At 53.8% G+C, this 13,443-nt stretch overlaps 3 protein-coding genes across 3 annotated transcripts; 2 read left to right on the forward strand and 1 right to left on the reverse strand.

Moving 5' to 3' along the window:
* Positions 1 to 264: 264 nt before the first annotated feature.
* J4E83_003332 (uncharacterized protein) lies at positions 265 to 1,026 on the forward strand (the record flags this gene model as incomplete). Its single annotated transcript, XM_049330269.1, has 2 exons — positions 265 to 477; positions 532 to 1,026. 2 exons carry the CDS (start codon positions 265 to 267, stop codon positions 1,024 to 1,026), a joined length of 708 nt encoding a protein of 235 aa, XP_049190765.1.
* Positions 1,027 to 3,736: 2,710 nt separating this feature from the next.
* J4E83_003333 (uncharacterized protein) lies at positions 3,737 to 5,690 on the reverse strand (the record flags this gene model as incomplete). The annotated part of the gene is made up of 4 exons (XM_049330270.1): positions 3,737 to 4,212; positions 4,302 to 4,899; positions 4,946 to 5,007; positions 5,057 to 5,690. 4 exons carry the CDS (start codon positions 5,688 to 5,690, stop codon positions 3,737 to 3,739), a joined length of 1,770 nt encoding a protein of 589 aa, XP_049190766.1.
* Positions 5,691 to 9,256: 3,566 nt separating this feature from the next.
* On the forward strand, positions 9,257 to 12,130 carry J4E83_003334 (uncharacterized protein; the record flags this gene model as incomplete). Its single annotated transcript, XM_049330271.1, has 1 exon — positions 9,257 to 12,130. The coding sequence occupies one exon, from the start codon at positions 9,257 to 9,259 to the stop codon at positions 12,128 to 12,130; it is 2,874 nt and encodes a 957-aa protein (XP_049190767.1).
* Between the last annotated feature and the right edge of the window lie 1,313 nt (positions 12,131 to 13,443).

Genomic DNA, 13,443 nt, shown 5'->3' on the forward strand with positions numbered 1-13,443 from the left:
GAGCGCGGGGCAGCTCCCCATGTACAGCCAAACGTCACTAGCCCCACCATACCTCTCCTTCAATTCGACGCACGTATCTTAGGCACCTACCATGACAGCATCCATCATGGCCGTCACACACCAAAGAGGCCGCTCGCTGGCGCAAGGTAACAGCGCTATAACCTGAAAGCCGCCCGTCGAGCAGGAGCTACTTCCGCAATCCCCATGTGTGGCTTCCTTTCATCCAAGACATACACTCCTCAGCCTCAACCACCAAGACCGACAATGTCTACAAGTAAGACTGAGATATACACCGCGCACTACGACAGCAACCAGTTTGTGGTCGGAGGCGGCGTCGCGATCTTTCACCTCGCGACGAGTCGTGTGGTGATATGCAGCTGCGTTCACCGAGGACGGAAGTTCTACTTCCTTCCCAAGGGTAGACGCGACGCCGGTGAGGAGAGCGGCACAGGCGCGGAAAGAGAAGGATATGAAGAGGTACGCGATGTGAACAGATCCTTGCTGCAGAGCACGTACTAATCGCGCGAACAGTCGGGCTACCGCAACCGTCTTCTCCCTCTACCCACCGTACACCGGCAACCGCAAGCCCACCCACGAATCCACGCATCTCCACAGACCGCCGAGCCAGTCTCCATGCAACTCATGCCTCTCGGCACGCGACAATACATAATCTACTGGTACATCGCCGAGACACTCCCTCCAACCCTCGAGACCCTGCTTGAGACGGAAGCCGGCGCAGTATACAAACCGCCACCGCCATACCCTCAGAATCTCTCTTTACGAGAAAGGATAAAACAAGAACCCGAGGGATACCAGCCAAGACATCATGAGAACACGGGGGTAGATGAACTGGAAGTCACGTATGAGAGCCATCTCGTGAGCGTGGAGGAGGCGATGGAAACGCTTGGCAAGGAAGGCAGTATGGGTCGCGTTATGGCGGAAGTGGTGAGGAAAGGCTGGGAGGGAATACAAAGGAGGTTCGAGATGGAGGATGCTGCAACGCATGAGAGCCCAGAGGCAGTCTAATGCGCGCGAAAAGACGCGACGAAGGAATGATTCCCGGAAGATTTCTTCGGGTTGGAGAGCTGCTATAGCGATAGTCACTCGTGTCCACGGTTTTCATCCGCAGTCGACTAGAGCTTATCAAGTGAAATGTCCAAGACTACGAATTACGCGATCAAAAGCTACCTCATAATCACAAATCACTCCCTATCACATCAACCCCATCCAACAGCCACACCCACCACGTGTCTTCGCTACCGCAACACCTCCCCAGTCCAACAAACCTCGCTTCAGCAGAGCAATATACCTCACCCCACAACGTCATGCGCGTGTTATCAGCTCTAAATGAAGCAACCCCGCCCTGCGCACGCGATAACCGTTTTCTCAAAGCGTGGTAGCGACGGAGCATTTTCTTGAGCCAGGTAGCAAGAAACCTGCTCGCGCCGGCTCTTCTTATATTGCATTCCCCCATCCGTGCGCGAGCACGGCGTATATTCGCATGCGGCGGGGACGCACAGATGGCGACGGGGTGTTTTCTTCATTTGCCGTGTGTCGCACATGAGGGACGCTCATGGATTTTGAATATGAGGACGGTAACGGACGATTCGCGTGATGTGCGATGTGTAAGTAGGCAGAAGCTCTGGGCCTCGACAACATTCGTTGCGGGTTGATTGGTTAAGCGACCAAGGCCCCTGCTCTGTTCTTTCATCCTCGTGGGCAATCCTTCAATATTAGCCAAGCGTCATACGAACGTCAGTTATCACGGGCATCTGACAAAGACGTGATAAATTTTCCGAGGCGCAGCAGTAGGGTTATGGTTGGATGGGAACCTTATCTGCACATGTAAAGGCTCGGAAGGTGCACGGATGGGGAATGCGGACGTTGGAGATGCAGGACGGCTCGTGTTGAAGGTCAGGTCTGGATCCTGGAGGAGCTGTGTGAGTCGATGGAGGCCTAGAGGCGGGGTTTGATGAAGAGCCGGTTGCTGAGGAGGTGTAGTGATAGAAGGGGTGTTATGATATTTTTCCAACACGGGTAAGTCGGTTCTTCCAATCATACTTCTACCACTTTCTTCGTACACGAGAGATACGACCAGCGATTCTAGTACGGTATGACGAATTCCGGACGCATACAGGAATCGTTTGCGATCGTTCGAAGTCTAAGAGTGGAGAAGCCATTGTTCGAGATGTGGTTTGTTTGACGACTGATTACGAATGGGATGTAGTAATTCTACCTGCAATGCCTCTCAGATCGATGCTAGGTGACAACATGACGCGGGAGTAAATGCGCAAACATCTCCAAGGTCGATGCGTTGCTCCGGATCCTTCTGAGGAAGATGCAAAGGTACGTAACTGCCCGATACCGTGGTGATGTGCGTTGGTAGTAGGTTTTGGTGAAGTACCCGGTCACAGGTAGCTGCAGCTACACTAGCTCAAGATCGGGATCTATCACCCTTGCCAGCTGCAAGCTGGACTTGCTCGGATACCTCTCTGGCATCATGAACTACGTATCTCTGAGATGATGGCGTTTGTTGAGATCCAGTCAACGGAGTTGACACTGCCCATACGTAAGCAGTGCAGACCAACATACGTACTCCGTCAGCACGATGTACATCTACAAGCATTGCGACGCAGAAGTCTTGTCCAGAATTGAAGGACGATCGACATATCCGTTCGCTCAGCTGCAAGCCTTCCGTTCTTTTCATGCACCGAATTCAGCCGCGATCTGGTGTTCGCGCACCTTCGGATCTCCTCACATCGTCCGAATGGCAGTAGAGCTACAGCGACTGGAGGAGCGCTGTGCAGTGCAGCATGAAGGCGCGCCAGTATCGATGCCTATGATGAATTACAGCGACTTGTTGAGTGTGGATGAGGCGTTTTGAAACAACCGGGCCGTTGTATCTCCCAGCGCTCCCGTACACGGGAAGGCGCACTAGAAACGCATAGCGCGCGGGTCGCAAACGCCGAAGGCTTACGGTCGCTGAGGTATCATAAGAAGATACCGAATAAGAGTACGCGGAATCGATCCTATACGAGGGTTTCAGATAAGCGTTCGTGATGGGGAGGTTTGTTCGCTCGGCGGACGCGCGTCGTAGTCGTTGGGCTGCGGCGGGATCCGGCTACTCACAGCCAGCCGTCGAGCGAAGGCGGAGGGGAGATGTTGCTGATGCAGTATCGTCCCGTCGATATACGCATGTTGTGTGTCAGGGTGTGCGACAGGTGTCCGGATCGAAGCAGGGGCATGAGATTCACGTTTTGACGAGAACGCTAATGTAAGCTGACTACCAGGACCAGGGTATGTCATGTCAGGAAAGAGCGATGAAAATCGAAATTGTTGTTAACTTGTCATGATTTCTGAGGTGATAGAGATATGTACACCATCAGTCAAAGTAGACGCCTTGAACACCAAAGAAGCATCGCCGTGCTCGTGAAAGAACCGTTGTGGTGACGTGATAACATTGATAGTTAGCCCGAAGGCGCGCCCGACCACATGAATATTTTGTCTTCGTGCCTGCTCCACAGGATAAGATACAAGGAGTGTAAAAAGAGACCAAATCGAGCGACGATGCGGTAAAGAAAAGAAATGTAATGTATACAGCGAAGTAGTAGATGCAAGCATGTCCTCATTAGATCCAACATTGGTCCTTCCAAACATGATAGATTGCAAGGCTAGTGATCAATGGACGAAGGGTATACCCATGTGACGAGACCAGAGATGAATAGGGATGATACGTTTACCACGAGAAAGACTCCTCGCGGAAGTCGACGTTCCACTGGGACTCGCGATTGCGGACGGAGCGACGGAGCTCATCCGCCAATCCACCAGTACCGCAGGTGCTGACACAGGCAGCACCAATACCCTCTTGCATCTCCTGGTCGACCAAGGCTTGGACGTTGGGACGTCCAGGGAACATTTGGACACTGGAAGAGGGCGAGTGGATCTCCTTGGTGCTGCGAGGGCGAGTGACGAAGAGCAGAATCTTCAGGATCTCGCGGCGGCGTGGCATGGACAAAATTTGTGTCATCCATGTACGGATCCATTCCAAGTGCTCGGGCGATTGGATGATCCAGACGAGTGTAAGTCGGCGGGTGGCGACAGTTCCGTTGGCGTAACCAGCGACGATATCACGAACGTGGGGGACTTGGTGAGTGATACCGATACCAGCAGCCCACAGCATGACAGTTCCGTAAGAGCTTAGGTCTTCACCGCCTGTCATATGATGTTAGCATGGGTTGTGTAGATTGGATTAATATAAGCGATAGTGAAAAGTCCGGGGAAAAACAAGCTTCGGTACTTACCATATGGGCCCTCGACATATGCCGAAGTGGAGAATCTGCCGGAAGCAGAGAGATCGGCTTTCTTGAACAGCTTGTCGGTAAAACCAGTTCGTCGGCGAATAATGAAAGACATGCTAGTCTTGTGGTGCTCGAGGATGTCTTGGCGGTTCATGGGAAGACCCTTCTCATCGGCGACGGATGAGGCAATGGTGAGATCTTCTTCTTCCTCACTCCAAGCGACAGAGAAGGGATGGTTGGTCCAGAGTCCGACGGAAGGAATGTACAAGTAGGCGTGCTGGCCGGGGCGGAACCTCCATGGGCGAGCCATGCGGACGGTTACACGAAGGGCGTCTCCGGGGAGAACTTCAACATCGCAACCGGTACCACCGTTTCCAACATTGCGCGTGACGAGGCGGACGAATCTCCAGGTTCGCTCCATGACCCAGAGCGCGAGTACGCCGTAGAGCATGAATTGCTGCGGGCGCTCCTTGAGGTGGACCCATACGGCGCCGAGCGCGATGGCAGCACCAACAATGTGGCCGTGCAGGAAAACCTCGTAGAAGGAGTGACGCACTGGAGATGGAGACTGGATCAGGAGGAAGACGAATGCGACAGTTCCCTGTGGATGTTAGACGTTGTTGGTACTGGCTTGGTACATAACTTACGATGAAACCTGTCATGATGAACTCGCTTCCAGTGATGGAGGCTTGTACGGCACCCCAGCCCTCTGCAAATCTGTTAGCATCGTGATGTTATGTCTGACCGGGCAAACTTACTGGTGTGGACCTTGTTGGCGATCCAGCATACAGTGTGGGCGATGGCCTCAAGGATTACGATCCGTCCGAACCAACGGTGGATGAGGTTCATGGTGTCGAATGAGATACCGGTGAGCTTAATGATGGGGTTGTTGCGACCAGCAAGCAGGAACAAGGGAATCATGTTGATGACAGCCATGATACCGGAGCGGCTGAGAAGTTCACCGGCTCCGGCTGAGAAGCTGCTGTAGTCGATCTTCCATACACAGAAGCCAACGTTGACAGCGAAGTAGCCAACTAGGAAGAAGCTTTGCAGACGGCTGGGCAGGGTTCCAACACCAATGGCGGAAGAGAGCTTGAATTCGCGGTGGTGACGGGTGCGGAACAGAGGCGCATCGAGGCAGTGCTTCTTGAAAGCTGCGTAGGTCCTGTTGGGGATGGCGAAGTATCGTTGGGTTTCGTTGTTCAAGCACGTGACGGTGCGGATGTAACGGACGAAGAAGAGGATGACTTGGTACATGAAGAAGACGACAACAATGATCCACCAGATGTATCCGAGGTAGTGCTGGACGTCGAGGTTCTCAAGACCAGCAGTCGGGTCTTCCTCTTCATGACCCGCACGCTTGGAGAAGCCACCCATAGTTTGGAGAGACATTGTCGTTGATGGAGCGGTAGGTGACGGGTAGGAGTCCTAGGGGAGGGGGACGCGGTCTAGAAGGTGTGCTTTAAGAATCCAGGACGGTAGGGTTGAGAGAGTGGACTCTGTCTTGGCCAGCAAACGACAGACGGGGGTAGGTGGGAAGAAGCACAACGGCACTTGTTCCGAATCGGTGATGCGGGAGTAGGCTAGAGATTCACTCGGATCGTGGCGATGATGTGGTCGTGCGTCGTGACCGGCTTCACTATAGTAGATTGGGCGGGCTGGGTTCAGGCGCAGGAGGCCAGGGTGAACGGCAGGCGCAATGCAGGCTCAGTTGACGTCGCCGGCGGTATTGACAGAATCCAGAGAATCCAGATTGGGCGAGTTAATCAACAGGGATAAAGCAAACAAGGCAGCTGATGGTATGTAGCCGTTATGCAGGCGGAATGGGCTGCGGTGATAGGGCCTCGAGGGAAAATCGCCAACCAGGGGATATATTGCAAAGAGCCGGCGGGGAGGCGACGACTAGCACGCGGAGCGACGAAGAGAAAGTAAGTGCCAAGGGGGGCCGAGGCGATAAAAGAGTGACGTGTGGTGAGCGAGTGTGGAGGTAAAGGGAAGAAGAAGGCTACGCAAGAGCGGGCGTGTGGGTAGAAGGGGAGCAATGCGTGAGTTTGATTATCGCGGCCTCTGATGCAGGATTGGAGGGAGTGCCTGACGCCAGTGGCAGGGGGGGTGCCTGTCGCGCTCCGCCTGGCCGCCGCAGCGCAGCCTGCTATTCGGGGACCGGGCGATGAAACGGGGGGTCCCACGCCACACGCGAGGCCCTAGGCGACAGGGCGTTTCATCGCTCCGAACAAATCCACGCACCCACCGCGACTTTCACCACACCTTGCGTCATCGAGGCCTGGACGCTTCAAAACAACACATGGCCGCGGGCTTGGTTTGCTGAACGACAAGCGGCACGCCAAACAGGGATCCACCACCCGCTGCTCCTGCAACACTCCCTTGGCACCCATTCACCCCGCCGCGCCCCAGCCTGCAACGGCCCTTCATCATCTGTCCGCGACGACGAAGACCGTCTCCGCAACGCCTCGCCTTGGCCCACTTCGTCGCCCGGCACACCTCCCCGCTGGCTCGCCAATACTGTAGTTCTATCAAGTGCCCTGACTTATGCCATTCCAGTGCAGACTGCTGCCATGATCGGCCTCCTCCTCAGTACACACCAAGTACATGCCGACTAAACACACTGCAGTCAGCCAGCGTGCAGAATCGACCGCTGACTACCACTGGAACCGAGGCTCACTGGGGCGCTTGGGTGAGCATCACCTCAAACAATTCATGCCCGCTGGCATCATGCCGTGGCGCCCCATGCAATGCATGACTGGTTGTTTCATTTGTCCCGTCTTGCGGAGGCTCCCACCGTCTGTTTTGACCTCTGCCCGGTAGCCCAGTCCTTGGGAGCTGTCAATCCATATCGGGCCGCCCTGTCTCAGCAACCCTACACATGCTGAAGGACTCTAGATTCGCAGGCAATTTGACGCGAGCCCTGGGTTCGGGGAGTAATTGTTTCTCCACATGGTTTGGGGCAGCACCACGATCCACAAGGGCTGGGACTGCTCGTACTACGGATGCGATTCTAGATCCTTCACGCAATCACCGCCGTGTGCTACCTGGCTGTTGAGAACGAGTGCGCATGCGGTAGCACCAGCCATATCAGCTGTTATCGCAACCTGCTGTCAACTACTTCTACAAATTACGCGTGCTCAACGCCCCCATCTTAGAGCAGCTGCTATGCTCCACGGCAAATTCACCGACGACGCCACAATGCGTTCAGAGTCCTCAACACGAACGGCTGGGACCTACGGACGTTCGTCCTGACACTTTAGCCTGTACCCGTCGTACGTCTTCGTACATCACCCAAGATGGCAAAAGCAAATCCTCTGCGTTTGATGGCTTCGAGGATGCCGTGGTTCGGAACACTCTATAGTACAGCCGCTGCAAAATACGAGTCAAAGACAGACGTGCATCCATACTCCGCTCGAGTCGCGGGACAGATCACATGTGACAGCTTCACGTTCACTCTCGCCGCTGTCACCGGCAGGCAGACCCGTGCTTGTCACGGCGACCGCTGAGAAACTGTCAGATTGCCGTTGTTTCAAACAGATGACGAGGTCCATCTAGGCCCCGCGATGTCGAAACGTCGTCAACGATCCCCAGGACGACGTTTCAAGGACAGGCACCTTTCATCTTCCTTCACTGAAAGGCAATCACTTCCCAACGTTACAATCACTCCGCAGCGTCTGACATGCGACACGACTACGCAAGCGCTGAGGTGGACCTAGCGCAAACGTTCGCAGCTATCGATACCTAGTCACGCGATTCGGAGCAGGCGCTGTGTGTTTGGACTTCCGCACCCCTCATCGCGATCTGCCAGTCGTTGATGAATGAGCACAGCCTAGCAACCAGCTTGATGAGTTATTTCTTACCACTGCTAATGCAATGTTGAGCAGCGTTTTGACCACCCTAAGACTCAATGCGCAGTTCTTAATCTCCGCATTCGTTTTGCTCGCTGCTCACTATTTCGCTTACCGGCCAGTAGGATGGCGTGCCCTAGTATGCACGAAATCCTTCCGATGCGGATCGGTTCCTGGATCGACGAGCACGCGAATCTGACTGACAGGAACCGCGCCGCATCTTTCGACGTCAGAAGCAAACATTGCCGCTAGAATACTCGGATAACGCTTATGCGGGTGTGGGCAGGTGTGGCTCCAGCGAGCGTCTGGTGTGGTGTTCACAGAGACAGAAGCATTTGGCACGTTGTAGGGGCAGGCTTATCGCGTCGGGGGCCAGCTGTCTCAAAACGCGAGTCTGACTGCAATCTGCTTCCGGCGCGTACTGCATTCCTGGGCCTCTATGTAAGGTCTCGGGGACCCAACAGGATGACACGAAGATATAAGTAGTATCTTCCGACCTGTGATTAGCATACAGTCAGGAGAATGAAGCTCGGATGCCTCACGTCCCGACGAAAGGCAATCTACATGCGCGAGACATGTCTTCTACGCAGCCCCGAGGCTTGGAGACAAAGCACATCTTCAATCATGGTTTTGCTCACCGGAGCTCTGCACGATTGGCTACGTCCGCTCATTGTGACATCATACTTCCTCCAGCCAGCTGTGCAGCGAATTGTACTATGATAAGTATGTGTGATCCACGGTCGCCACTGTGCAAGGTTGGCTTACTAGGTGCGCGTATCAATGGGATAGAGTGAGCATAGGAGTACATCGAGTCCGAACATCCGTTTTCCAATGGAATTTCATCTGGAGTGCACAGCGCGCGCGATTGCATTGTGGTAGACCACCAGTTGCATGACTGTTGAACATGTGTGCGGAATTGGTGCTGCGCGAGTGAAAGCAGTGTTTGGACGCGGAGACAGCAGCGCGTCTGGACCCTTAACGCCGACCGCCGATGTTGGTCAAACAAACAAACATCGACAAGACAACATAGCATTGGCATAACGCATCACGATTATTAACTTGCGCGTATTGCTTCTATATGCATTAGACGACATATTTACTGTGATGTCGACCGACGACACGCTGCCATGGACGACTTCACGATGCAACCGCCTGCTGCGCCCGCTCTCGTCCAAACTCGCGAAGCTGCGCAAAGAGCTTGAGCGACCACGTACTGTCAGCGCCGAATCGCGCAATGCCTCCTCTGCCTTTGCGGTCAAAGGCTCCCCACAGAAGACGACCAACTTCACCCGCCCAGCGAACAAGCCCCGAGGCTTCGAGAAGGCTAGAGACCCAGACTGGCGGCCAGGCGCGAAGGCAGGGACGGGCAAGAAGACAACGTATGGTGGCCGGGGTCGAGGAAGAGCGCCGGCATTGCAGAGAAATGGCTCTGGCACGGGCAGGGACAATGTCTCTCGGCCAGGCGAGATCGCGTTTACGCCTCTGATCTCGAGGATGGGCGGACAGTTGCACAGCAGCCCACAGATACCAATCTCGCCGCTGCGCAAATACTCCAAGATCAAGGGCCCCCTTCTGGCTCCGATGAATCCGCCCGCGACACATGTGCCTGGCGAGATCCGCAAGCTCACACAGGGACTCTCCGAAGCCTACGCGAACATCCTACAATCGACTACAACGGGCGGTGAAGCCAGGTGGAAGGGCACAAGGTCGCTTATGGGTGCTTGCTTGAGAAGGCTGCCGGCCTACATCGAACTCGAAGAGCATTTCGCCAAGCTGGACAAGCTAGAAGAAGACGGGGAGGAGGAGAGGGACATTGCGAATGAGATCTACGAACACCTCGAAACACAGTTCGAGCAAGAGCATGGCCAGGGTTGGCGGCCTTTCAAATGCGTTGTCCGGGCGCATGCCACGACACTGGTGTGCGATGCTGTAACAGATGAGGTGCTTGGCCTAGACAACGTGCTGGTTCTCGTTACACATTGTCTGAACTCCTCCGCCTGGGATGAAGCTGAGAGGTTGCTGTTAGCATATGCACCACTCCTAGAGTCTGTGTCTATACCCATCAACACGCGAGCGGACCTGTTTGACCCTCAAAAGTCGCCCTACCTGTATTCCGTGAAGAGCTTTGTCCACCACACAGGACGCTATCGCTTGCTCTACGATCTGCTAGAACACATGGTGGCGTTCGAACTTCTGCCTCTCGAATGGCTCGCGACAGACTCCATGCGCCCGGTCTGGGACCGACTTGTTCGAACGATCACCGAGAACGACCGTCGGACGCTTGCAAGTGCTTCTCGGTTTTTCGAAACGGTCACCCTTGCAAGTATGGGATTACCGGATGCACGACTTCTAGAAGATGAAGTCATTGGATCTTCGTCGAGACGGTTCGTGCCCTCGTCTCGAGAGGAGCTTCGACGCGCGCTAGACACTACCTTCTCGAGCCTACTCACTGTCTTATGCAGCATTGCTTTGGTCAACAATAGTCGTGACGATTCCGCAGGGAAAGACATCGTACGGAGAGTCGCATCGGTGTTAGATTCGGTTGTCTTCGCTTTATCTGCCCGTGAAGACATCAGGGATGAGCTGAAGCTTCTTGCGCCGGAGTTGGATGATGTTCAGCTCATGGCTCAGCGCGCTCTCTGGATCATCTTCGCATCGTATCTGGTGCATCTTGGAGGCAATGAGAATCCGGGCAAAGCTTCACTCGATTCCTCCACCTCTATTGGAATTGTCAACTGGGTGATCAACCAATATTCATCAAATATCATCAACCTTGCATCGATATTTGCAACTATTCCAGCCTTGATATCTTCAACCGCACGCGGTACGGGGCGCATCTGGAAGGACGATGGTTTCGATCAACTACAACGACTCGTCACAGCACTAACCTCGAGCTCCGGTTGCAGACTACCGCACAAGCTATGGACTCTGAAGCGGCTCGCACTGGAATCAGCCAGAGACTTTGCCCATGGCACTGGCGATGCTAAGCACATGGCCTACGTACGCAATATCGAGAAGATGATGCATACGCAAGGACGCCTAGTCATCATGCAGTCACCACAGAAGAACGAGTCACCTTCGGTCGGTGGCGGCTTTAGATGGGAGGAGGGCATTGGCGAATGGGTTACTTGTACACCATTCGCAAAGCAGAACATCAAGCGCCAGACCAAAGAGCCGATTCGAGCATTGGAGCTCTTGCCAACTCCAGCACAGTCTGAAGATGAGAAGACAGAAGCATCTGATATCGAGGATGGACTGCCGAGTGGCATACCAGACACACCAGTGTGGGAAGTCACGGCTCTCGACTACGACGACAACCAAATACCACAATCGTCGCCCATCAAGAAGAGACCGCGGGTTTCCACATCTTCACTCGGAAAACGAACTCGCGCACCATCGCCAAAGGTCGTCATATCCATGAAGCGAATGCATATAACACCCCCGGATACCCCACCAATCAGGTACTACTCTGAGCTTCCTGAAGAGAAGCACGTCGGTCCCAGGCGGTCTCGACGTCCGAAACAGGAGTCCCATGCATCTGCTGCTCGACTGCGCACCCAACGTTCCAGAACATCACTCGAAAGCGGATTGCGCAATCTGAGAAGACCAGTCTATGCTGAGCCAGCACTTGAGGTCAGCGAAAGCGACACAGAAGCGTCCAGTTCCTCGCAGGGTGACTCAGAGGATTCATCAGTGTCGGTGGAGAGTGCGCGCACAAAGATCTTCCAAACACGCTCTCGCTCGTCGGAGCGCACTCGCACACGCCGTTCCCTTCCGACCGTTCTTGCCGTCCACGACGACGACGAGGAATCTGAACGCGACGAGCTCGGCAGGACACCCGCTCGACCTCGTCTTCCACCCCGCAAACGAACAAGCGCTCGCCGGTCCATTCAGCCACGCACGCAGTGGATGAACTCACGCAAAAGCATAGTAGCAGACAGCGATGATGATAGTCAAGACGAGCTTAGTTTCTGTTAGGCACAGATTATGTACTCGTTGCACAGCTCAGACGCATGTGTACGTTCAGATGGAGTTTGTCATGATCTTTTGCTTAGCCGGTGTTGAATTGCCTCTTGTTTTTGTATCGATACCCCAATTTCTTCGTGTTACGTTGTTTGAATAGTAGGAAATATATATACATGCCATTATCGCGCTTCCCTTTGAATGTATGAAAAGGCGTGTTTGAAGTACTCACGTATCGACGAATGCAGAAGACTGTGACGCACATGCGATGAGCACACAACTGAGATCTATGACCGTCCCGTAGGGCTGCAACAAGCGTTTTGCTAGACTTACGGCTACGGAAAATGGCATGTTACAAGATATACCAACGACTCAACAGTAAACAGCCTGACCGAGCATGCATGCTTCCTTCCTCTGCATGCCGATTACAAGAGAAGTAGAACAGGAATACACTGCTGCCACTCTCCTGTACTCAGCTCCTCCACGAAGCTTCAGCATCCTTTACACAACGATACTTCTAATCACAGTCATCACATACCCAACCACCCAAAGTACCATCAATGTCATTGCAATCGGATCATCACGAGACGAGCGCGCAAACAAGAAGATGCAACGATACTTCTCTCTACTGCGCACGTTGACAGCGAATAGTGGGGCGACGTTATGCACAAGAATGCGCTCAAACTTTCTCACATTGGCGACATGCATGTTTCATACGTGGGAAAAACGGCGAGGGTCGAACAGCATAGGATGGGAAAGACGGAAAGGATGAAAAGGGCAGCAATACATGAAGTTTTGGGTCGTGCATGCGTGGGGCTGTTAGAGCTTTGCTTTACCAAAGTCAGTACGTCTGATCAGTAGAAATGAAGACACTCGCATGATGGTTTGCATGTCAAGCACTTGATCACAATAGACATGCACGCACAGGTGGTCTCATTTGATGTGCCTAAGCCATTTGTATTTGTTTATTACTCATTCCTGCATCCTATATTCCAGTCCATGTATTGTGCTGTTCAAATGATGGTGTGGGTCGATGGCGTTTCAGTCGCTTGTCGTATGTGGATATGAAATCGTTACGTGTTAAGGACAGGTGTCGAATCGAAGATTGCCGTGCCACATGTCGATGGTGCTGGTGGTAGAGAGGGTGAGTTTCTATCATCTGTTAGTAAAGCGATCCAACGTGGGAGATGCAGCAGGCGCGCCACGCGGACTGGCTGAGGGGCGAGGGCAAGGTGACGTACAGTTGCAGTTGCAAGCTCCGGGAGCGCAGCCGCAGTCGGCGCAAGTGCATCCAGAGTTTCCGCAGCCGCCCTTCATGTTGATGATTG

Source organism: Alternaria metachromatica (genome assembly GCF_023757995.1).
Source record: "Alternaria metachromatica strain BMP 0045 chromosome Unknown scaffold_5, whole genome shotgun sequence".
Classification (NCBI taxonomy): Eukaryota; Fungi; Ascomycota; class Dothideomycetes; order Pleosporales; family Pleosporaceae; genus Alternaria; species Alternaria metachromatica.